The sequence below is a fragment of the Dryobates pubescens genome, chromosome 24 (assembly GCF_014839835.1).
Source record: "Dryobates pubescens isolate bDryPub1 chromosome 24, bDryPub1.pri, whole genome shotgun sequence".
Lineage (NCBI taxonomy): Eukaryota > Metazoa > Chordata > Aves > Piciformes > Picidae > Dryobates > Dryobates pubescens.
In genome coordinates this window covers 13,381,598-13,408,156 of record NC_071635.1, presented here as the reverse complement: position 1 = coordinate 13,408,156, position 26,559 = coordinate 13,381,598, and the positions used below count along the sequence as shown (strand labels likewise).

Below are 26,559 nucleotides of genomic sequence, written 5' to 3'. Positions count from 1 at the left end.
CACTTGTGCCACAGCAAAGATCAGGTGTAGGCTCATTTTTCCTTGATTGAGGAATCTACATGTGCCCTAACTCCTCTGGAATAAATCCACCTGCATACTGTGTGTGGTACTAGTGCCCAGAGAATGGCTGGCATCAGAGCAGAGCAGATCTCAAACTGTTAAGGTGATTTTAGAAAAAACCTATGAGTGTCTTGGCTGAAAGAAGTTAATGAACTGCATTATTTACTTGGAATGGAAGAGCAGTTTTCAGATCTGTCCTGTGATATATTTTATGACTCATTGGTCAATCCCATGAAGAGATTACTTGAGTTGGTGTCATTAATCAGATGCAGACACATTACTGCTTTTGCATATCTCAGACTGAAGCTGCAGGTATAAAACACTTACTGCTGTTCAACACCCTTCTCACTTAAACTGACCTTAACACAGGTCACTTGCAAACATAGCATAGATTAGGTGAGCCTCTATTTACACCAACACTTCTCTCTGACCTTAATTTTGTCATCCTACTCAGAGATTTGAACACACAGAAATTCTTATTGGATCACAGGTGACTGTTTAGCTGTACAGGAAGCCTTTTCTGCCTCTTAAATCAGCTTTGCTGCTTGTCCTCACTATGGGAGTAAAAGGCTAAAGAAAGTCTTTGCCAAAGGATGATCCTTGAAGATTTTTCATGGTCAACGAAGTGTTTGAAACCTGATTAGACTTATGGTTTTATGTTTCACTGGTCTGTGTGAGATAAATATGTAATCACATCCATAGTAAAACTCGCTTGCTGTGACAGAAACAGACTAGAAGTGTGGCTCACTAGCCACAGAAACAGACCTTATGGGAGAGATACTTCTTGTGGATTCAGAACTTAACTGAAGGACTGCAGCACCTTGAGTCCTGTGTCCAGTTCTGGGTCCCTCAGTTTAAGAAGGACATTGAAACACTTGAACGTGACCAGAGAAGGGCAACAAGGCTGGGGAGAGGCCTTGAGCACAGCCCTATGAGGAGAGGCTGAGTGAGCTGGGATTGTTTAGCCTGGAGAAGATGAGGCTCAGGGGAGACCTTATTGCTCTCTACAACTACCTGAAGAGAGGTTGTAGACAGGTGGGGGTTGGTCTCTTCTCCCAGGCACCCAGCACTGGAACAAGAGGACACAGTCTCAAGCTGCACCAGGGGAAGTTTAGGCTCAAAGTGAGGAGAAAGTTCTTCACAGAAAGAGTTGTTTGCTGTTGGAATGTGCTGCCCAGGGAGGTGCAGAAGTCACCATCCCTGGAGATGTTCAAGAGGGGACATGGTCTAATAGTCATGAAGTCTGCGGTGACAGGTTGGACTTGATGATCTTTGAGGTCTTTCCCAACCTTATTGATTCTATGATTCTATGTCATAGCTGTCCTCATTTCACACGTGCTCAGATCACTAAGAAACGTAAGATTTGGCTTACAGGTTGCTTGTGGATTTTTGTTTGGTTATTTTCCTGCACATAGGTCACATAGGTCACTTTAATATTGGTTGCACATCAGATTGAATTTCAAACCTTGCAAGAGAAATTTGCCAGGGAAGATTTTGCAATTTTTGTCCTGAGGATTTCCCATATATGTAATCCTAAATGCTTTCTAAAGGAAGAGTCTGGGAAGATTATTAGAACCGTATTTTTGATAAACTTTTGTAGAATCCTCCATGGGTAATACTGCACAGCTGTGTTGGTAAATAGTAGAATGAAACAGCAGATTCTTTGCTTGGTGTATAATAGAGGTGAAAATCATGTTTCCAAACCCACTCAGCTGTGTCTTGACAGGTAAAGAAATCTCTCCTGCAAACCCATCACTTTTCAGTTCTGAAGCTAATCTCTCACACAGTTACCAGAATGACTTTGCAGGACTTAAAGCCTCTGCCCGTACTTGTAAATTAAAAACTATTGGAGAATGTTTCTAGGATATGATCTCAATGATTTTATAGAGTGGAATTATTAAATGTTTCCTGGCACAGTTTTGGCAGATTTTAGCACTCTCCCATATGGTGGCCTCAGGTCAGCAATCTCTTTTGGCAGAGAAAGGGACATAGGCACATAACATGAGATTGGTTTTGCTGTCTGGCTATAGCAGTGGGGAGCTGTTGAGGGTGGGTTTAAACTACTGGTGTGGGTGTCTTCAAGCAACAGTGAGGAAAATGGGTTGTGGTTCTAATGGGAACATTTTTGGATTTAGGAAAGATGTTGAGATGCTGGAATGTGTCCAGAGGAGGGCAACAAAGCTGGGGAGGGGCCTGGAGCACAAACCCTGTGAGGAGAGGCTGAGGGAGCTGGGATTGCTTAGCCTGGAGAAGAGGAGGCTCAGGGCAGACCTTATTGCTGTCTACAACTACCAGAAGGATGGTTGTAGCCAGGTGGGGGTTGGTCTCTTCTCCCAGGCAACCAGCACCAGAACAAGAGGACACAGTCTCAAGCTGCACCAGGGGAGGTTTAGGCTGGGGGTGAGGAAGAAGCTCTTCATAGAAAGAGTGATTGGCCATTGGAATGTGCTGCCCAGGGAGGTGGTGGAGTCCCCATCACTGGAGGTGTTTAGGAAGAGACTGGATGGGGTGCTTGGTGCCATGGTTTAGTTGATTAGATGGTGTTGGATGGTAGGTTGGACTCGATGATCTCAAAAGTCTCTTCCAACTTGGTCTATTCTATTCTATTCTATTCTATTCTATTCTATTCTATTCTTATTTTTGTTATGTTCACAGTATTAATTTTGTCACTGTTGCTGTTTTATCACAGAGGTTAATGTCAGGGGGATAATTATTCTTGCAGATGTTCTGTATCAGTCACAAAGGAAAATATTCTGCCATCAGCAGAGATTTCTGAAGTACTGGGGTTAATACTGATGATGTATATCCTCTGTAGCATATGTTTCATGCATAGTAGATATAAATCTTGAAGTTGCCCTTTCATCTGCTCTTCACAATTAATGGTATGTTAAAAGTAAAGAAGTACAAACAGTGAGGGTTTTGCTTTGTGGGCAGCCAACAATTTTGGGACAAAATCAGCTAAACTGGAAATTGTCCTGTTTTTCAGATCTGTCTGAAGTGCTGTGTAAACAAACTCAAAATGTTTAACCAAGCATTTAATATTTCAACGTTTTCTCCTTGACTTGCTCTAATGTAGGACAATATTGAAGCAGACCTTATTACTGTGTACAACTACCTTAAGGGTGGTTGTGGCCAGGAGGGGGTTGGTCTCTTCTCCCAGACAACCACCACCAGAACAAGAGGACACAGTCTCAAGCTGCACCAGGGGAAGTTTAGGCTTGAGGTGAGGAGAAAGTTCTTCACAGAGAGAGTTTTTAGGCATTGGAATGTGCTGCCCAGGGAGGTGGTGGAGTCCCCATCCCTGGAGGTGTTCAAGAGGGGACTGGACGTGGCACTTGGCGCCATGGTTTAGTCATGATGTCTTGGGTGACAGGTTGGACTTGATGATCTTTGAGGTCTCTTCCAACCTTGGTGATTCTGTGATTCTGAAGGATCCATGGCTGCCAGCATGATGATGTAAGACTTGCCTGGATGTTGTTGTGTGGGTGTAAGGCCAAGTATCTCCTTCCCTCTTAAGTAATACTGTAGGGTAATGCTTCTGGTGTGTTGGTTAATTTGTTGATCTTTACTGAACTACTATAGCCTGTCCATAATGGTGGCTATATATGAACCACACAGTACCCTGCTGCTTTTGACCAGCTCCTCAAAAAGGAGAATTATTCCCTGGATGGGCTGAAAAGCAGTTTCAAGAGTGCTGTAGGTTTGAGTGCAAAGCCCTGATTTATTGTATAGCAGCCAGTTTTCAAGATTTCAAGATCTAGGTGTCATATCATTATGACTACAGCACAAAACTGCTGTGTGGTCAGTGGGCAAGCCTCAAGTTACATGATGTTGATCTCCTAAATAATGGTATTAGACAAGAGATGTGTTATAACCAGAATTAGGGAAATAGAGGATGCTGGCACAAGCAAAAAGAGCAGGGGAAAATGTTGTAGTCCAAAAGGTAAAGCAAAAAGGGGGGTTAGAGTGAAAATTTGATAAACAGATTGTTTGCGTTGTTGGCATGAGTTTAAATAGCAGCTGCCTACAAATCAGTGTCTGAATTCATCAGCATTCCTAGGTCTGAGAGTGCTCAGCAATTTTTGTAATGCCAGGTGGTTGTTTTCAACCAGAGTAGAGATTATAGGATCACACAGACAGCAAAAATTGATTTCTGTCATCTTTTACCTTGTTTAATACCATCTAGATGTGAGGAAAAATTTGCCAGTTATTGACAGCAATATGCATCAGAAAAAAAAATTATTGTGAGGATTGTTGATGCAGAAAATGTCTCTGGTGGTTCCCTTCCTATAGCTCCCCCTTGGAAACAATGCAGAATCATATTTCCTTTTTTACAGATTGTTGGAGGGTTTATTGCATCAACTTTATCTGCCAGCATAAAAATTTGTTGCCCAATATTCCTTTGTATGTTTTATCTGAGTTCTGCTTTGATTCAGCATAGAGTCCTTCAGGACTAGGCTGAGATCTATTTATTTCCTTCTGAATCACATCTTATTCTTCTAGCTGTTATAGTGCTGCATCTTCATAATGGCCAGGAGATGTCCACGTGGATCCCACCTTTCCCCTCTGAAATACCCCTTCTAGAACTCTAGTGCTGCATGCTGAAACAGATGATTTTCCTCTGAAGCATTTCAGTAGAGCAGAGTAACATGTATGATGCAGAAATTAAGCTGCTTTCACTCCAAAGCTGCTCTTGACAGATTTCTGTTGAAAATCTGAGAGGCCTGAATGCACTCTTAGGAGAGGATGCTGCTTAGAAGTTCTGGATTGTGATAGTCTTAAATAAAAAGAACAGGCACATAAGCAAAATTGTGCAAGATGGGGAACTGTTGACAATCCTTTCTGTTTGAAGACATGTCTGTGCTGCTAGTGTTGGATGAGATTAACGAGAAGCATCTCACTTTTGCCATTTTTCTGTGTCAGCACAGGGAGTTTGACAAGAAAAACCCAGCAGGCCTAGAAACTGCTTACTTCAGTCTGTCTGCAAAAAAAGGCAAATTCCCCCAAAGTATGCATCCTATTAGACATGAGTTCAGACTGAAGTCACTGCTAGCACACAGGGTCCATGTGCTGACAGACAGCTGCCTGGGTATTCTACCTGAAGCGCTGCTTTAGGACACTTTACCATTTCCAGTGTCATTAATAGCTGGAGCTGGAAAAGTTCTAACAGGAGAAACATTTATCCCAAAGTATTTAAAATGCATCTCCTCCAGAAGCCTTGCACAGGGGTGTCAGTGTGACTGATAATCAAAAGCCAGTATGTGCCCCCCGTGTGTGTGCTTGACTTCAGAAGGATTCTTGAGAGGCTTCTTTTTAACTCACACTCTTTTCATTGTCTCTGCTCCACTGCTTAGAGGTTCAAGAAATTTATCATCTGAACTTGAAAACAACAGAAAATACCTGCTGTTCTGGTTTTGTCTCATTTGACAGGCACACAGCATTATCCCAATAGGAGTTTTAAGATGATAAAACATGAAGTGAGATAGAAGGCAGGCTTGAAATGGTTATATGGTCATTAAACTTACAGCACCCTTGGCTGTTGTAATGTATTTGTGCTATGTTGTAAGCCTCAAATGAACAATTTGAAAGTAAATGAATAAAGCAGTGCTATAGGTTACAGAGGTGTTTGTTGCTCCAGATGTTATGGATTTAAAAGCTTTTGCTATTCCTCTTAAAACTGTGCGTGTAAAATAGAACCTGCTGGATATTTTGTGTCTTCTCCCTTTCCTTTGGTGTGAGTTAGAGCATGGTTTGTGATGGAAAGAACATCTGAAGCTATGGCTATGCCTTCACACCACAGTAGGGTCCAGGTATCACTCTGCTCTGGCATAGTGTCCATCAGACACCAAATAAATCCAGTTTGACATGACACCAGCTGGATTCATGCTGCCTGCAGTAAAACTTGTACAGGTTGTGATGAGCCAGGGGAAGCAGTGTTGTCATGCTGCTGACAGCTGGGTGAAGAGCCTTGCTTTGTTGAACTTGATCTGTTAGTCACTGTGGAGAACACTTTAAGATATGTTAGAAGACATTGTCACTGCAGTGTGGTGAAAAGCATTAGCAGAGCTTAGCAAGGCAGCTGACCGTCGGCAAATATTCCTATTGATTTCAAGGCACGCTTCTGCTCAGGCTGGTTTTGGGTAGCTAATAATGGAGTTGGATCCTCTTGCCCTATTTTGAAGGATGCCTTATTGAATCATGCATAGAATGATGTGGAACAGAAGTCCCTGTGCATTAGCTGTTCGCTGTGGTTTTCCTGGGGGGAAGATAGAACTCTTTATGTTGAAAGACACCGATCATTCGTCTCAGCATATCAAAGAACAAATGTAGTGTAGGCTTTTATATTGAAAAAAATGCCAGGATAAATGGCTTTTGTCTGTATTTCCATCATTTACATCTGCAGAAATCTCACTGATGCTAATGGGTCTTGTAGAAACCTAGATAAAAGACAGTCACACTGTCAGTGAGATAGGGAGGAAAACAGAACAAGGCACACCACAGAAGTAGGAGGGGTCATCCCTGTAGGGACCACCTACAAATGTGTGACTCTGCCTGCTTAGAATAAACTATTGGCATGCAAAGCCAGTGCTCTGCAGAATGAGTTAGCTAGCAGTGGCTAACACAGTGGCTGTGCAAGCTTACTGATGTCTGACCTTGGTTGCTGCCTAGATGGATCTTTTCAGAGAAAAAGGAGTTTGATCTCTGTATCTGCTCTGCCCTGAGTGTATATATGAAGTGTATATATACATCATGTCTGTGATGTAAGACATCCAAGACAGTCCAAAAGCACCTGAGCTCTGTGGCTGAGAAGGAACAGATGGGACTGTGAAGGATGAACTAAAGCTCTCAAGTGCAGGTGTAATGGAGATTGACTGAAACCAGCAGGCTCAGCTTGAAGAGTACAAAAAAAGGGAGGGGACAGTGCAAAAGGGTCAAAGACACAAACTTGCGGGGGTCTCATAGAGATTAAGAAAGAAAAAGGAAAACAGCATGGTTTTAAAAACAGGTGCAAACAAAAAAAGGAGAAAAGTATCAAGGAGAATACAGTTAGTCCTCACAACTGATCACAAATAGTAATGTTATCACTGTGAGCAGAGAAGGAAGTTCTGGGGGTGAACTCTGGGACAAAGGCATTAGCTGGAGAGGTCTGATAGAGAACACAGAATTATTTATCTCAGTGTAAACCACAGCATTGACGAAGTCAGTGTGATGATGTGTGGTTAGCTTCATTCCTTGGCAGTTTCCAAGAGGATATTGTCTAAAACACTGAATTTTGTCCAAGTCCTGTCCACAGACACTTGAAGCCTGCCGACCAGAAGGAGTAGACACACTGACACCATTATGATACCTGAATCTTTGGTCTCCATTCAAACAATAGAGATTTTTTTTGTTGTTGTTTATCTTTTATTTTGCTATTTTAAATAGTATGGGGTTGTCCTGTTCTATTAGTGTAACATAAAGGTTGAATGTTCAAAGAAGACATTAAGAACTTAATATGGATATCGTCTTTAAAAGGAAAATTATGCAAGGAATGGTTTCCAGCAGCACCTTTCCCACCTGTAAGTCCAGTTCTTGGACCTCTCTTGCTACACAGGCTCAAGAAACTCAGCATTGCCTTTTAACACATGTATCAGAAAGGCAGACTTCTGTAAGACAAAGTGGCTGCTGTCTTTGCTGTACCTTTCTCACTTTACCTGGGGCTGTGACATTGCCTTTACTGCCTGTTTATGGTCTGCCAGCATTTTCTCCCTTGAAAAAAGCAAGATGTGCTGGATGTTAGGAAGTTCTGGCTGATGTTAGGAAGGCTGAATGTTAGGGTGAAGTTCTTCACAGAAAGAGAGATTGGCCATTGGAATGGGCTGCCCAGGGAGGTGATGGAGTCACCATCACTGGAGGTGTTTAGGAAGAGACTGGATGGGGTGCTTGGTGCCATGGTTTAGTTGATTAGATTGTGTTGGGTTATAGGTTGGACTCGATGATCTCAAAGGTCTTTTCCAACCTGGTCTATCCTATCCTATCCTATCCTATCCTATCCTATCCTATCCTATCCTATCCTATCCTATCCTATCCTATCCTATCCTATCCTATCCTATCCTATCCTATCCTTAAAAAGCACCATGTTGTAGTCTGATATGTTTGAATACTCTTAGACCCATAGAGAAAACAGTGAGTTATCTTTTCATCACAGATTATTCATAATGAATAGAAAAACAAAGGACTTATCAGTCCTCACTGTTCGAAGGAAGTCCATAAAAGGACTCCTGAGTGTATGCAACTAAAGTTCAGAGGGATTAAAGAGGTGTAGCTGAAGTATGCAAAGTTCTGCTTGTAGAGAAGCTACAAGACTAACAACAGGAAAGACTAGCAGTGATTTGAAAGTACTCCTGTTGATCTGGTAGGAGAGTGACTGTGCAATGCACGGTGACTCAGTAGAAGTTCACAGATTAGTTCCTAGCTGGAGTTGACTGAAGAAGGCACAAGGTAATTTTCTTACAGGAATGTAGGTGTGAACCTTTAAATACAGAGAACTGCTGGTGACTGAGTCACCAGCAGACTGATACATTTTCGAAGAAGTCAATTAACCATAATTTAAAACTATTTCAGAACAGTTGTTAATTATTTAAAATTAAAAAAAAAAAAAAAAAAAAAAGGCATGTGCCCTGTCAATTTCTGCTTATATATTTCCTTATAGGTCCAAAAAGTCTGTGAACACCATGGAGACACTTTTTTGTCACTGTTGCATTGTGACATACTCGTGATCTTTTTTTTTTTTCCTCTTTGCTTCCTTAACTTTTTGTTCAACCTCCTTATTTCATGTCTGTTCGGTGTGTGTGCTCATTTTAGTGGTAGTATAGTTCATCTCATAAGTTATTTAACTTGTGAGTTACTACTCCAAGGCACCTAGCAGGCTGGAAAATGTATTAACCACCTAGTCATCGTGCTTCCTGTGTCAGCTGTAGAACACGATGAGTCTACTTTGGCAGTAGTTAGCATGAATTTATTCCACTGCAAAATGGCTTTGTAGTTTCGCTTTGTCAAAGTACCTACATGTTGGCTTTCTTTGCTGTTTAAATGCTCTTCTATTTGTTCCTAACTTCCCCTGTTCAACAGCAGACAAACCCAGGGAGCACTGAATGAATCGGATGATCCCGAAACAGGCTGTCTAACTGATAACAAGCCAACTTCTCGACACTTCTATCCTGTCGCCTTGCTGCTTGTCAGCTCACACTTGCTGGTCGTGTGGCTTATTTTAAGTCTTGCTTTGCTATTAGCCAAATATCAATAAACTTCACTCGTGTTCCTTTCTTTTCTACAAACAGCAACAAACTAACTTCAGAAAAGGGGGTTACACTGTAATGTTTCTACAGTCTCAGACCCTAAGAGTTCATCTTTAAGATACAAATGTCTGAAATGTATGATGTTTCCATGATCTTTTTCTTTTGTTTTTCTGAACTCTTAAGAAGTACTATGCATTGAGTGAATTGATTTGCTCTTTCTGTTCATGGTAAAGCTTTCCCACTGTAATTAGCTCAAAGAAAGCCCACTTAATAATGCTGTCACTGTATACAAGGTGTGGAATCCTGAATGCTTGAACCCCTCTTTCCAGAGTAATTAGTATAACAAAATAAAGCAAAATAATAGAAATGAATTTGCACAACACAAACTAACCCCTCAACAACTATTACAGGGTGGTGGTTTGTGAGACTTAACTTTCATTGTGTTATTTTCATTGTTACTAACTGATGGGATCTTTTTTTGTTTGACCAATGACTATTACTTCGCTACAACTAACCTTTTTCTGTCAAGTGTGACTAAATGGAATAGAGTAAGTTCTGGTTTGTAATGAGATTAACCTGTTTGTAATTGTTGCTTTAGTTGCTTTTGCTTTCAAGACACTTTTATATTCTTTTTAACTAAGTCCTGTTTATGTCTTGATGCACCACTTTGGCACTTGTGACTTTTGTACTGTATGTGAACAAACATCCTTCCTTTATAAAGCAGAGAGTTGGACTGGGCTGTTGGAAAAGCCATTCTCTCTCTTTTTTCCTTTCTTTCTATCTTTCTTTCTTTCTTTTTTTTTTCTTTTGTAATCATTGCAAAGCTGAACATACAGGAAATGAAGCAGAGATGAAACTTTTCCCTCACAACTCTCTAGGGCCAGACTTAATAAAATGCCTTATTCCTAGAATACACATTTTTAGGGCAATGTGTACTCTCATATGTATAGCAAACAATTTGGGGAGGGGGAAAAAAGTATCAGAAGGTTTAAAAGGCAAATATATTTCTGGAATTAGAACACAATATATCATTAAAAGATTTAATTTTTTTTTTCTTTCTTACTAAACTTTAAACCTCAAGGGCAAATATACTAAGGGGAGGGAAATCTTATCACCTATTTCTGAGGGCAATAACTGTACTGGGCCTGGCCTTGGATTTAATTCTGTAAGATGTATCATCACTTGTGGAAAACAAAAATGTAGAGTTGAATCTTTGTTATTTTTACTTCAACTGTTGCTGAAACTCTGCAATGAACAAATAAAGCATATTTATTTATTCTGTGTTTCATGAAGTTGTACTTTTTCCCCCCTTTCACTAGAGAAGGATGCCGCATAGAGAATGTACTGAAGAATGTCAAATGCAGAAAGTATGCATTCAACATGATACAGCTGATGGCTTTCCCAAAGTACTACAGACCTCCAGAAGGGACATATGGAAAAGCTGACACCTAAGTTTAACAAAAGTAAAGTAATCAGGAACATACATCATGCTAATTAGTGAATATAAAAAATTGCTGTTTATGACTTATTAATTGGGAATGTGTAACTAAATGAGGTGTTATTTTTATCAGGTTTTATCATTTTATATTGAAACCACTCCAGTTAGTCATTATGAAGTGAAATAGCACGAAAAAGCAACAGACTGAATATTCTCGGGCCCAAATACATCTGGCTTCTCTTTGTGAAGCTGAAGCTGAGTATGACTCAAAAGCCAGCTGTTTTGGGTCATTTAGTCAAAGACTAAAAGGAGAAATGTCTTTTACTGTAGGAAGTTGCAATCTGGAAGGTGACATAGTGACCCTGAACCAAAACCTGTGATTTGATCTAAGGAGTCTCTTGCTGCTGGAAATCATGTTTTCTGCAACCCAGCATAGCACCAAGGTCTTGTGATTATTAAATATTTTGAAGAAGTGTTTATGAAAGATGCTAATGTTAATACCTGGGCTCAATATAATTTTGGTAATTACATTTAGCTGCTTTATATAAGCACAGTAACTTCATAATATGCTTTTAACTAATTGCAGCCTGTGATTACCGTTTCCTTGCTATTCATTTGGATGCATCATTCTTGGCTTTCTGTACCACAGCCAAATAGCACTTGCTTCACTTTCACAGAAATCACATTGAAATAAGGGGATTCATTCTACAAGTAAGGGGGTTTGAATCTGACCTGTCATGTTCCCATTTACTGTAAATCCCTAAAGCTAAATTTTCTACAGTTGTAGGGAAAAGGAGTTGTATATACAGGAGTTACTGTATCTATAGGCTATAAAAACGTGCCTGTTTTTACAGAGCCTAAGATAAATGTTATAATCATGAGTAACCTGCTGTATTAGAACTAGTTAGTCACTGCAGGTGATTTATATCAAATGTGTAATGCTCCATATAGACACTCTAGGATGAAGAACTACCAACTTCAAAAATGAATGTTAATGCTCCTGCCAACTTACGTTAGTCCTCAAATTTGTCTTGCAAAGAGCATTTGTGTTTCCTAATTGTACCTATTTATTGCTGCCTCATGCCTCCCAGAGAGAAACACAATTAAAAAAACACCCAAGTATTCACTGGTTACTGACCTTTATGTAATGCATTCATTTTGAGAACAAAAAATGCCTATCTAGAGCAGAAGTGTGAGAATTTTATCCTAATGAAACTGCACTGGGAATTTGAGCATCTGTACAAAATTGTAATTGCCATGGATAAAGAATTACTGTTTGCTTGCTCCTATGGAAGTCAAAAAAAGTCTTGATGCACCACGTGTTACAATTTGTTCTTTTTAATCCATTCCTGCCTATTACTGGCTATAAAATATGTAACTATGCTAGCAAAAATACATATTTAAGAGCCTGATTCTGCAAATTTGAATTGGGTGATTGCATGGAAATGTTCTGTCCATGTGAATAAAATTAAACCCATCTTGTATATTTGCAAGATTTGGATCTTGGAGGAGAACATCAGAAAGGGATCCTTACTCCAATATTCATTGACTTCAGTGAAGCCAAGAATTCGTCTTTATGATATAGTTCTCTAAGTGTTTGCAACATGATTGTTTTTTCTCCAAAGTAGGCCATTTAAATGGTGTTTTGGTGCATTTGTTGCTTATTTCTGTTATATAACGTGCTTTCATGAATGACTTTTTTGTTCTTCTGGAATGTATTGCTTCCACGATAGATGTCAGAACAGCTGACATTACATCATAGATAAGCTCAGGCAAATGAGCATATAAGGACTTGATTTTTGTTGTCTTTTTTCTGTTGTAGCAGTGGGTAGTTCTTTTTGAGTGTTGTGTTAGCTAATCTGTACAAGAGTTGTGTGGGTTTATGGAACATTACTCTTCCTGGGAAATTAATGTTTTGTTCTGTCAGAGTGCCACACCAGCCCTCACTGTCTGCCATGTTTATTACTAGCTGAAGAAAGTTTAACATGTTGTTTAAAAATAGTGATGAATTCCTCAGTAATCCTGGAGCAATCTGTAAAAGTCTTCAGTGGGGATGGCAGTCACTGCTGGGTACTTTAGGTTCCTATAGTACCAAAGAACTCTAGTTCATCAGCTTAGTCCCATAGGCATTCTGTCAAGTGCAGAACATGAAATTCTATGTATTTTATTCTTATTAGGAAAATAGTCTTTCAGGATCTCACTTCAGTTTTTTAATCCCATTGGTGTTCTAAACTGACTATCACTATCATGATACTTTTGTATTGAAAACATTGAAGTCCTGTTTTTTGGTGGGGGGAAAAAAATCCAATAGACAAGATCCCCCATTGGATTATGGTTATTTATGTTTTAACATCCACTCCCAGTATGTTCTTGTGAAATTACATAATCTGTTTTTCATTAAAGATTGCTAAGAAAAGAACAGAAACCCCACATCAGTGTGCTGCAGTGAAACTTCACTGGGCTTGGGCTATTACAGAAGAGTTTTGTTCTAAAGAAGGCTGAAATTTTTCAAGCTAGTTTTTTGATTGGAACATCTTGTGGTATGTCACAAGGTCCTTGTAAAACCCACTGGTATGGTTCAAAGACTCCTAGAGGAGCCTTCTTGCTTCACTACTGAAGCAGGCTCACGTGTTTCCTTGGTTGGTTGTTGCCTGCTATGGGCTTCTGTGGTCCATATAGGCAAAGGCTGTGTCGTCAAAGCTGAGTTGCCAGCTAAGCATGGGTTCAAAACTGGGTTTTCTGGTTTGGCTTCTATGAATAAACAAAGAAGGGTTTGCTGCATGTTCATAGTGACATTACTTGGTACATTTACTCTTTGTAGAAGCTGCTTCCAGCTCTGCATTGTCTGAGTGCCTAACAAATGAGTTAAATCATGCCTGAGGACTTGCACATCTCCTTGTAGGTCACTGTGAATATCAGAAGAGTAAAATCAGTCAAATGTTTGGGTTTTTTTACGAGGGAGCTTCACCATTGGTTTCGCAAAGGATTAATGGAAACATAGGGACTTTGGTGGCAGATTCACAGAAAATGTTCCATCTCTCCTCTCTTAAAACTCGTAACATATAAAGTAATCTGCTTTGAGGGGAGGGCAGTTCTCAAGGGCTAGAAGAGGAACATTCAAAACTATATCTGGCACCTAAAAGCCATATCCTGTCTTAGTCATGGAAGCTGTTATTTGTAGAAATAAATTCATCAGGATCTGCTGCAAGGTATCCTGAAGTAAGGGCTTCTAGCTTTGAATATTTGTGCTATGCATTACATGCTTATTTGGGGGGGAGGGGTTGTGCCACAGGCTGGGGTCTAAACAGATAGTATAAGATGCCTGAAAAAGAAGGAAGGGAAAGGTAAAGTAATTTTTATCTCAGAGATGATTGTAATATGTTATAATCCATGACATGCATAGGCCTGTCGTTACTAACAGGCAGGACTTTTTTTCCTGAAGTCTTCTTTTGGGAAGTTTAAAATACGTTCTTGGTAATGTTTCTAATTTGGCTTTTATGGAGCAGTTAGGAAACAGAATTTGTAAACTATGTTCTCTCATTTTTGGTCTATGTGAAGCTGTTTATTTTAATTCAATACTAGCAATGTATGTGTTACAAAGAGCAAATCATTTCAGAGGACAGATTAAACAAAATTAGGGCTCTGGGAAGGAGCCTTAATGAAGTCCTTTGCAATGTTAATTTCTGTGCTGTCTGAGTTTTTGGCATTACACAGGTGAAATAAGGAAAGAAACACTTCCTGTGTCTAAACCAGTCAGACCAGATGCAAATTCACTTACTTGCAGTGGAATAAATGGTAACGGTATTCTAAATTGTCACTAGTAATTTAGGTGTAGAGAAGTGCAACATACAATTTTGAAGCCCACTGTTACAACCTGCCCATTAAGAGCCTCAGAAAATAAGTCCATTTTTTATTTCTAGTTTAAACACAAGCTGCAGGAAATCCTATGGCCCACTTGCAAAAACCAGAAATCCACCAAATGTCAAACAGTGTCATAAAGAAAGACATCTAGGCAGCAAAATGACTTGTGTGAATTAATGTATGTAATCAGTTAACAGTCCTGAGCCTGTGCTGTGTCAGTTGGCTATGCTGTAAACTTGGAACAACAGATATCTCTATTTATGGTGGGTTTTTTTTTCAGTTGTAAAGCGTGCTGTACAGGCACGTGAGAGACGTGAGTTTTGGTTTCCCCTTGGTTTTAACTTAACAACAGATGTTTGCAATCAAAGCACTTAAAATAATTTGCTGTTCTTCAACACACAAACTTACCTTGTAAATTGCATGTGTGGGGAGAAAAAGTAAAGCTTTTTTAAAGGGAAAAAAAAAATAGATATAAAAAGGAAATTCCAGTCTGTAGAATATTGGGGTTTTTTTTCCTGTCACGTAACACATCCATTGTTGTGTTGCCAGAGCATTCAGCTTACACTCTGCAGCACTCAAACATTTATTTGCTCTTTCCCTCACAGCATCTACTGAACAAGTAATAGAACAACAATGAATTTCAGCATGATACTCACAATCCAAGATTAAAAACTTGCATTTGCTCAAATAAGCAGGAAACTTAATTACCTCTGAATAAATGAAGTAGAGGAGACACTTGAACCAATATTTCTGTGTTCCAAAGGACTGAAACATAAAACGTGGGGTTTGTGTGCTGACAGGGAGGAAGTGTTGTGATAGAAATCTGGCTGTGATAATAGAGCACCCTGGATCTTTGGGGTGTGGAGTGGTGATGTTTGGACCACGCTGCTCTTCCTTAGATCTCAAACAATTGGCTGTGGTGTTTTGTATCGTTTCCATGCATGCAAAGTACTTTCAAAGTTTTCAGCACTTCCATTTTGTTTATGAATGGTCTGACTTCAGAATTTCCTTAATCCCCCATTACTTTGGTACTTGTTTTTGTTTTGTGTAGCTGTTCCTTGTAATATTCCTGTCTCTCACTCTGGAGCACGTGGGACTTTGTATAAGGAATGTGAGCAGGACTTCTGCCCACGGTGTGTGGTTGTTCAGAGAAATGAAGCACAGCTAAAGCAATCCAGCTCTTTGTTTCAGGATTTGGCATTTTTGTTTCATTGCTGTCTGTAAGCCATGACCATTGTACACTGTGTGTATGCTTTTATTTAAATAAATGTGATGTTTATTTTTTATGTTTCTGACTTTTTTGTTTGTTACTCATTTTTCATTCTCATTACGGTGCCCACAAGGCAGACTATGCGTGATGCTGAGAGTGGAGTCCCTCCTAAAGGAGTCAGTGGAAGCCCACCCGAAGGACTCATCACTGCTATGAGCAAGTATTTTAAAAAGTCTCTGGCACAGCAGTGAAATTCCTGCAGTTGTCAGAAATTAGTTGTTCCTAATCTCACTACAGCTTTCGTCTCAGAACCAGGTGGGTCCTGCATTTTGTGATTAAAACCAAAGGCCACGTTCACACACCCATAAGGAACCCCCCTTCACGTAACCGCTGCTCTGGAGAGGGTTATTCTGTCTAACAGAGGTGGCACCAACATCTTTTATAATGAAGATTCTTACAGAGGTGACATGGCATGTTTTGGCAGGGGTTCTGTCTTCACTGTCTTAATGCTGGGTGATAGAATGGGAAATAAATAAGGGTTGCTTCTATGGTGTTTGGGGCTTTTTGAGCTGCTGTTGATAACAAGATTTACTGCTTGGTCTGTCATCGCAGTGAAAGGTAAGTTCTTCACGTTTGGCCGAGCTGGAGCAAATAGACCTTTTTGGGTATATGATAAAGTATGGCTCACCTTCTTTATTATTACTTTTACTATGTTTAGAAGCTTGTTGCATAATTTACTTTCTCTGTTTATACATTAGAATGTTTAGTTGGTTTACTGTGATATATTCACAGTGAGATGTTAATTACCTGCAAGGTTCTTGATAACCTTTAGAAAGCAGCAGGAACTAACAGTTATTATGGCAATAAGTTAAGAAGCTGATAGCATGCAGCCTAGGAATTACATCTCTTAATAATAAAACTGACAGTCTTTAAAAAATACTTTGTCTCACTTTGCATGCTTACAGATTTGATCTTCTGTGGCAACAGGGAACCACTTTTTTTTTTTCATGACAGTGTAAGAGAGAAAAAGGGAACCGGAGCCTACAGCTGTAATCAGATGATAGAGTAGTATGATGGTGAAAATGCTTTCATCAGTTCCATTTCCAAAGTTACTTTGGGGCATATTTGAGCAGATGTTTGACTTGATGCTTCTGATCCATGGTCTGTGCTGGGCTGTCCATTGTTGGCACTGAGAACATAGGTGCACAAATGCTGCTTCTGCTGGGGAAGTGTGTGAGCGCTCTCTGGTGCACTTGGCATCGAATCTTATATGGGCTACAGCCTTTAGGAGTTCTGTGAGAGCTGTTGTTGATGGGATTAAAGGGCAATAAGGGTCTAGATGCCAGATGGATTGTGTACTGCTTGCTTTACCCAAATGAACAGACCCTCTCCATTTCTCTCTAGGCTGTCCAAGTACAGTCCTAACCCAGTACCTAAATGAGAAACACACTTCCTATGCTGCAGGGAAGATTTTTGTCATTGTTAGTGGATAAGATGTAAAACTGTTTGTAAATAAACTGGGTTAAGAGGCTCAATTCAGAGTAGCTGAGATTGTATTTTAATGTGTGTGTGTGTATATATATATACACACACACACATAATAACATGCATATTTATATATACACCTGCACATTTTTGATATGCTGTAGTTTGGGAAAAGGCAGTCAAATAAGATCAATTCCAGAAACTGAACTTGTTCTTTCTAGTAGTTAAATACAGTTTTGCTATTGGGATTGTTGCACAAAGGATGAACAAAGCTTTAGCAGCATTATGCCTGGTGGCATTTGTTGACGCTAATGGTAGAACTCACTTCTGGAGAAAAAAAAAACAAACAAACAGAAACAACAAAAGGAGAGAGAGAAGGGAAGGGAAGTTGTTTCCCAGCAAGTCTCACTGAGGGAGTTTCCTACACTGAGTCTGCCATTCCTGTCAGGAGCTCTAAGAGCTAAATCCTTGGCTGGTTGTTCCTGCTCAAAATACTGTTAGGACTGACAAAAGTGAGCCTTGATCAGGGCAGTTCTTCATGCTGACAGGTTGTGAGGCTTTCTACATGTGTGTCTTGTAGTCTCTGATGAAAACCAAAAGCTACATCCAATGGGCAGGAAGGGAGGGAAGGAATGGGTGAATTCTGCCAGTGGCAATCCGTTCTCCTAGCAGTCCTGGGTGGCAGGTACAAGGCTGTGAGAATAACAGCATAGGAAGAAAGTAAAAGTACTGCTATGTTCATTTTAACTTTTCCCAGCAAAGTCCATGTGGATACCCATTTTTCATGCAAGAATAATTTGATTGCTGTAATTTACAGGACAAAGCAGTTGAAAGTGCTGATTTGGACAGAATTACATCAACTTTCATCCATAAGCACTGACTGTCACAGTGGAAGTCACCACTTAGGGTGAAAGAGAGAGAAGTTCAGACTTGATGGGATCCCGAGCAACCTGATCTCATTAAAGATGTCTCTGCTCACTGCAAGCATGTTGGACAAAGATGGGGGTCCCTTCCAAGTCGATGCATTCTGTGATTCTTGAGTTCTGATCTAGTTCTCTTGCAACAGGCCCTACTAGAAACTGTCCCTATCTCCATATAAGTACTGAATGCATGCCTGAAATACAAATATATATGTTTAACACTGTCTCTTTGGAAGGAGTATGTGCAGTAAAATATTCAAAAGTATCTGAGTGAGCTCTGCTTTTGTTAGTAAGGCAAAGAGGTTTCCAACTTGTTTGGGCACTTACCAAAGGAAACAACACCTCACACAAATACCAGCTTAGGTGTATTTTCCCTGCTGCTGCCTAACTCAAGGTAGATTCTCAGCACTTTCCATTCAATTTTAGTTTCTCTCTGGTATGGCAACTAGTAAGAGAAAGGTTAGGGAAGCCCAGGTCAATGAAATACATTTTTCAAACAAGACTAGAACATCAGGAAACAGTGAGAAAGATGTGTCAGAAGGGTAATCATAAACTGGGTCATCTGATTTGGTTCTATTTCCACATGGAAACTTCAAGTCTTTGTGAGAAACACAGGATTGGTTTTCAGCAGCCAAATTCCACTGCCTGCTCTGTAATATGGCAGCTCTCAACCAAGTGCAGTAATCCCCAAAGAAACTTCTTAATAAATGCCAACCTTCTTGCCACTCAGTTTCATGTATGTTTCAGTGCTGGGGTGCAACAAACAAGAACAGTGGCCTCCCTACCCCAGCATTGTACCTGGATTCTCCTTATGGCTGGAGGATTATGTGATGGAACTCAGGTTTATGGGATATAAACTTAAGTGGATATCAAATGCTCACCAGATAAGGAGATGTAGTAAAGAACAAAGAAACTGTCAGCTAGTCAAGGACAGATAAGGAAGGTCATATCTTAACCTAAGCTCTGCATTTTAGACTGCATTCAACTTGTCTTTGAGGTGAGGAGAAAGTTCTTCACTGAGAGCATCGTTAGACATTGAAATGAGCTGCCCAGGGAGGTGGTGGAGTCACTATCCCTGGAGGTATTCAAGAGGGGATTGGATGTGGCACTTGGTGCCATGGTTTAGTCATGAGGTCTGTGGTGACAGGTTGGACTTGATGATCTTTGAGGTCTCTTCCAACCTTGGTGATTCTGTGATTCTGTGAACTTGTCTTCACCTTGGATAGTCTTGGAGTTTGGAATACTTCCTTGCTTCATGATTGTGCTAGCAGCACAATGGAAATAGCAGGGTTGTTTAAAGAGCTGTGGTTGCTTGGCTCAGGAGGTATCATGCACATAAATTGTCATATGGAGATTTTACAGAGAAATGGTCATACCACTTTGTACACTCGTGCAGAACCAAGGGACCAAGCTGGTGCTTAGCTGAGAAGGTAAGAAATGGGTGTAAGAATGCACCATGTCGATCTTTGTTATAGTTGATAACCACTGTGTCTCTGGATTTCACATCCAAAGATTAAAAGACCTTACAAGAGCTAATACAAACAGAAAGTACTTGCTTGTATAGATAAGTTAAATATTTACACAGTTTCACAGGAGACTTTGATCCACACACCAAGCTAATTTTCATGCTGAAAAAAAAATAATCACCAAACCCCCAAACTCACAAAACACCATTAAGCAATGTTAAACTCCTTTTAACAGCTACCTTTGCCTTCTTCAGCTGCACTGCCTCCATGGTTTATTGAAACTAATGAGTACTTTTTAACAAATGAAAAATTCAGAGCTTTGACTTCGTAATACCAGTTAGAGGGAATGGAGTGAGCATTTCATATGAGTGGAAAGCAGCAGCTGTGAGCAGGTTTTTTGCCTGAATCCAGTTAGTGCTTTGCTATAAAATGCTGATAAGAGTTAGGGTTGGAAGTAGGTAGGAAGTGAAGCACCCAGTTTATATGTGTGTATTTATGGGCATAGTTAATGGGCATCAGAAGGGAAGATGTGCTCCTACACTTTTTTTTCAAATCCTCAGGAAAGCAGTGCACACAATGCAATTCCCTTTTGCATTAAACTTATTAAGTCAAATCAATTTTTATGAGCACATAGGCCAGAGCTCTGGCACTTAATTCCTTTTGATCTTCCGCCTGCTAAATTCCATTTCCCACTGTGCTACCACACAGTTTATTTTTAAGAGATAATTTGTTTGGACATCATTAAAAAGAAAATGCTACAAATTCTAGCAGTACCAAGGCACTAAAATGCCTGCCAAGCTATTAACTGCCTGCATACACACTCACACACAACCAACCACTGGCAGAAGTGGGAATTCTACCACCCGGTTGTCCTGCTGAGGGGCATGAAGCAGACTGCATACCTGGGACTGGCTTGTGCAAAGCCAGCATCACAGAGAGCTGCTTGAAGTGCAACTCCCAGTTACCATGGCTGTTGAGTGGAGAAAGAGACTCCTCTGAAGTGACAGGGTTTGAAGAGAAGCTCTTGTGACCGAAACAATGGCATTTGTCTTGCAATTACAATTACAGGACTTGTAATTACAAGACTGTCCTTTACTGTGATTAGTGCCCTGAAAGTCACAGACTGTTTGTATGTTGTTGTTTTTTCCCAGCCAGCTACTACTTGAGTTGGTATAGGATGTTGTCTATACAAATAAGAACTTTGGAACTGGAGTTTTCACGCTGCTTACATTTTTCTGTGATGTGAATCATAAAATGTTTTTGCCATTTAAATATTAATCAATATCATTAAATACAAACAAAAGGTTACATTTATTATTTTGTCTTTTAAAACATGCTGTGATTATATGTTAGTAAATACAGGGGTTTTTTTGTTGCTAGAAAACTGGTAGTTCAATGCCGCTAATGATGTGCCTATGAAGAGATTCTCACAGGTGTGCTCCACTTGTAGCAGCCAGATCCACATTTGGATCTTTACATCAGCTTGAGAACCAAGGCCCCCAAAGGCTCATGGACTGCATAGGGCCCTTCAGCCACTGATGTCACAGGGCCTCAACGGTGGCAGTAAACAAAATCACCTGCTTAAACACAGACTAACTAATTGCTCATTCAGAATGGTAGGTCTGGGAGTGGTGACTTGTTGGCTGGGCCTGGAACTGTGTGTATTCAGTAATCTTTTAATGTTTTCATGGTTTGAGATTACACCTCCATAAATTATAGAAGATGTCATAATGCTTTGACCTTTTTGTTTTGCTCCTTTGGGCTTCTTTTTAGTTAGTGATCTGCTCAAGCATATATGAATTCATATGTTCAGAACAGATGGTATTATAAAAGATAACCAGACACATGAGAAGTGCCTTCCATGAATAGATGCTCTACTGAGTCTGAATTTGAATCATTCATCCTTCCATAAATCCCAATCACTATCAGCATTGAAGAGATACGACACCACTTCAGTCTTCTTTTGCCTAGTTCTTGTCTGTCAGCATTTTTTGTAATCTAGCTTCCTGGTTTTGTTTCATGTGTAATAACCTGGGTGGAGAATAGGTTTAGATCTGTTGTGCGAGCTTTGCTTTTTGAGCATTTGCAGAACTGCTCAGTACTCTTTAAAAATTAAGTAAATGTGAGGTCAGTGGCTATTATGTACAAGTCATGCTTCACACACAGCACACAGCACCTCCACAGCAGGGATCAGAGAGGAAATTCTACATGACAGCTTTGCTTTTGCCAATTGCAAATATATGGGACATTCAATAAAGTGTGGCTCTCTGAATCAGATCAGATTTTATTACACCAGTAGGCATAATATGGGAGATGAGCCTTTTCAAGATGTAGACTATGTTAAGTAGAATATCTGCTTCTCCAAAGCCTGAAAAATTTATGTTTTAAAATGAGTTTTCATGAAACTTTGTTAAGAAGGTGAAGTTATGATGTGGATTCCAGCAAGAGAAACAGGGCCTGGAACCCGTAACAAAATTATTCTAAACATGAGCCAAAATGATCAGAAGTTACTCACCTAATCTTCTGCAGGATAATCAAATGCAGTTCAGGAAATGGCAGCTATAATTGTCACTTACCTCCTTTAAAATGCGCATTTGTTTTCTCTCTCAGGTGTAGAGCACATTTTGTTCTGACTTTTGTTCCAGTTCTTTAACTCAGGCATACATCTTGCATCCGAGGCAAGAGGAACGCAGATAAACTTCACATCTGTGGGTGCACACTTCATTTAGCCACTAGTAGAAAACCAACCAGCCCTCCAGTAAAGTTTTGAAGTGCCACATACTGTGAGGATAAAATGTGCACCCCCAAATAGGGAGCTGATGTGTGCTTATGGGACACAAGTAGAACAGCAAATACAACAGCAGGGAAATTGTGTGCTTTGTAAATAATAGATGGGTGTTTTTTACAGTGTTATTGGTAGCACCAAACAACCTGGGATTTTGGTAACATATTTGATATTGTTGGTATTTATAGTATGACTTATGTTATAACTATTTATGGTACTATTTTATGTACTTGTTAAAATCAGTTAAGCAAGTAATGATTGGAACACTAACTATGTCATTCTTCAGGGTTCTATTTTTGTCCTAAACTTCAGTTTGGGAGGTTTGGTTTGGTTTGGTGTTGGGGTGTGGGTGGGACAGACTCCATATCTCAAAGGTCTCTTCCAACAGTGTGGCCAGCAGGAGCAGGGGGAGGTCATTCTCCCCCTGTACGCTGCACTGGTTAGGCCACACCTTGAGTACTGTGTCCAGTTCTGGGCCCCTCAGTTTAGGAAGGATGTTGACTTGCTGGAACATGTCCAGAGAAGGGCAGTAAAGTTGGTGAGGGGTTTGGAACACAAGCCCTATGAGGAGAGGCTGAGGGAGCTGGGGTTGCTTAGCCTGGAGAAGAGGAGGCTCAGGGGTGACCTTATTGCTGTCTACAACTACCTGAAGGGTGTTTGTAGACAGGCAGAGGTTGGTCTCTTCTCCCAGGCAGCCAGCACCAGAACAAGAGGACACAGTCTCAAGCTGCACCAGGGGAGGTTTAGGCTGGATGTTAGGAAGAAGTTCTATACAGAGAGAGTGATTGGCCATTGGAATGTGCTGCCCAAGGAGCCGGTGGAGTCACCATCACTGGAGGTGTTCAGGAGGAGACTTGATAGGGGTGCTTGGTGCCATGGTTTAGTTGATTAGGTGGTGTTGGATTGGTTGATGGGTTGGACGTGATGATCTTGAAGGTCTCTTCCAACCTGGTCTGGTCTATTCTATTCTATTCTACCCTACCCTACCCTAATTTGTGATAGCACTATTTATACCTTATTTGAGATATTTATTTATTATTTTTTTTTGGGGGGGAGGGGGGGGGAGTTGGGCAGCAAACCAGTTCTCATTTCACCCAAAATAAAATATTTAATAAATGAAGGAAAAAAAAAAAAATGTTAGGAAAATTACCTCTCCCTCACCAGAGGAGCTTTATAGATATTAGGATGAATTTCTTAGCTGAAAGAGAGATTAAGCATTGGAACAGGCTGCCTAGGGAAGTGGTAGAATCACTGTCCCTGGAGTGTTATAGACTAAACTGGGATACAGTGGAATAGAATGGAATAGAATTAACCAGGTTGGAAGAGATCATTGAGTCCACTCTATCATCCAACACTATCTAATCAACTAAACCATGGCACCAAGTACCCCAGCCAGTCTCTTCCTAAACACCTCCAGTGATGGTGACTCCACCACCTCCCTGGGCAGCACATTCCAATGGCCAATCACTCTCTCTATGAAGAACTTCTTCCTAACATCCAGCCTAAACTTCCCCTGGTGCAGCTTGAGACTGTGTCATGTAGCTGTGGCTCTTAGCACCACACAGTTAAGTGGCGGACTTGTCAGTGTTAGGTAAATGGTTGGACTCAATGATTTTGGAGGTCTTTCCCAACCTTAATGATTCTATGATTCTAAATCTACCATGAAAGCTTTTAAGTATGCTGGGTGTTGCCATTTTTGATCATCATGCTTAAAACTTTAAAACTAGAATAGCAAGCTCAGCCCTCTTGCCTGGTAGTAAAGACTTCTCTTTTTTTCCAGTTCAACAGTTTCCTCAATCATTTTCTCCCAGTGCACTGCTCAGTACCCGACTAGGCTTGACAGGGAGATGTGTTATAATATCTGCTATTAATGTAATGTATTATTGAAACACCAAAATGAAGATGAGTAGCAATTAAGGCAACTTAAATTCTAGTTCATCACACAAGGCAGGTAGAAGGGTGTTCTAGCTAGCCCTGTTTTAAAGCCGCTGGATGTTCTTGCTCACCTTTGCTTTCCTGAAGCAATCTGTGTCACGGGAGCTTGACCTTGGAATGGCAGCGGTACGTTAAACTCCTCTATTACTTTGTCTGGTATTAGCCACAGTTTTTATTGGCTGATCATTTTTCATCCTCTTCCACTGTCTAGGAAAGGAGATAAAGCAAAAGGGCAAAAAGTATAAGGGGATCAGTGTGGTGCAAAGTAATAGATCTTTTTCTTCATAACTATGTATATGTGTATATATATATATATATATATATGTAGTGCACCAGTGGGAATACAGAGGCATCACACGTTTTCCTCTGTCTTGTTCTACAGCAAATTGCCATCATTGCAATGATATATCCCTGAGGTTGAGATGACTTCAGCTGTGAAAATATAGCTGATCATAGTTTCCCAAGTTGCTAACTGTATTGAGATTTTTGCAAATGATGGAAGATCTAATACATTGCCATCAGAGTTCTGAGACTGCAATCTAAATGTAATGCTGCTTTATTTCATTTGATCAGCTGAAGGAATTGTGATGAATTTCGTATGTTTTCCAAGAGAAACTCAGAAGTTTGCAATTTCTTTAATTGCAGAATCACAGAATCACCAAGGTTGGAAGAGACCTCAAGGATCACCAAGTCCAACCTGTTACCCAAGACCTCATGATTACTAAACCATGGCACCAAGTGCCACATCCAGTCCCCTCTTGAACACCTCCAGGGATGGTGACTCCACCACCTCCCTGGGCAGCACATTCCAATGGCTAACAACTCTCTCCGTGAAGAACTTTCTCCTCAATTCAAGCCTAAACTTCCCCTGGTGCAGCTTGAGACTGTGTCCTCTTGTTCTGGTGCTGCTTGCCTGGGAGAAGAGACCAACTCCCTCCTGGCTACAACCTCCCTTCAGGTAGTAGTAGACAGCAATAAGGTCTCCCCTGAGCCTCCTCTTCTCCAGGCTAAACAACCCCAGCTCCCTCAGCCTCTCCTCATAGGGCTTGTGCTCAAGGCCTCTCCCCACCTTGTTGCCCTTCTCTGGACACATTCAAGTGTCTCAATGTCCTTCTTAAACTGATGAATTAGGTATCATGAAGACTATCAAATGAAATGACATGGTTTGTTTAAGATGAATCTTTATTTTAGTTCCTTAATTTATTAGTGATATTTGTAGGTAGATGGTAACCCATTCACTATGGGTGTTTTTTTTCCCTGCAGGTATTATTTATAACAGGTTACTTATACCTGAACTTACTGCAACAAAGAAAGAAAACAGTAGTGCAAATAGATGATAAGGGGGAAAAGTTGTGCACGTGTTCTGTTATGCTGGATCCTGTCACAACTGGTAGAAGAATGGGAATTAAAAGCAAGGAATTTAATCTTGCTTTTGTATCCAGGAACATTCAGCAAAACTAACAGTTTTCTCTTTCTGTCCAAAAGTGGGGAAGGTCAAAGCAAATACTTGTAATCCACCCATACTTCTCTGAAAGGAGATAGTTGTTATAAAGCAATTATAACATCAAAAAAGCATATTTGCAAAGGCATTCTACTGTCACCAAAAAACAATACCCTGATAAACCACTTTCACAGTAACTTGTTGCTGAACTGAAGTTAAATCATAAAATTAATGGAGTCACTGCATTAATCATAATCTTCTTCACCAGCTATAGTTATTTCATTCTATTCAGTGTTAACTACTGAATCCAAACCATTTAGCATGAGAAGAAACTGAAGCTGAAGCCTGACCATCTTAGGACAAAGGAAGGAGCATTGTGCAGCTTAAGTCAGATCACATCTATGTGAGGTAGTCCTTAGTTTTAGGATGGGCAATTCAAAACCACTAAGTTCAAGCACAGTCAGGAGAATGAGGCATGGGCTTATGTCACCTAATTTATGCTGTCTAGTTTTACTCCAGTTGTCATTTACATTCTCAGAAGAGAAATGGCACCAGTCAGAAACATCTTAAATCAAACTCTTTGAGGAATGTGTGAGTTGTCCTCCAAAGATGCTGATCTCTTTCCAGTGAGGAAGGGACCAGAGGGAGAATTCTGAATTAGACACCTAGAGTAAAAGTTA

The 26,559-nt window shown here is 40.2% G+C and overlaps 1 protein-coding gene across 4 annotated transcripts in view; it reads left to right on the top strand.

The window, feature by feature from the left end:
- The window catches only part of INPP4B (inositol polyphosphate-4-phosphatase type II B), a 319,510-nt gene extending 306,840 nt beyond the window's left edge, over nucleotides 1–12,670 (top strand). For 2 of the 4 annotated variants that reach the window (XM_054172578.1, XM_054172579.1), the window contains one exon: nucleotides 9,172–10,353. In XM_054172578.1, the coding sequence (XP_054028553.1) occupies nucleotides 9,172–9,346 (175 nt within the window). In that variant the 3' untranslated portion in view covers nucleotides 9,347–10,353. Of the gene's footprint in view, nucleotides 1–9,171; nucleotides 10,354–10,657 lie in introns of those variants that run through there. The other 2 variants (XM_054172577.1, XM_054172576.1) reach the window with 2 other exon arrangements.
- The last annotated feature ends 13,889 nt before the right edge of the window (nucleotides 12,671–26,559 follow it).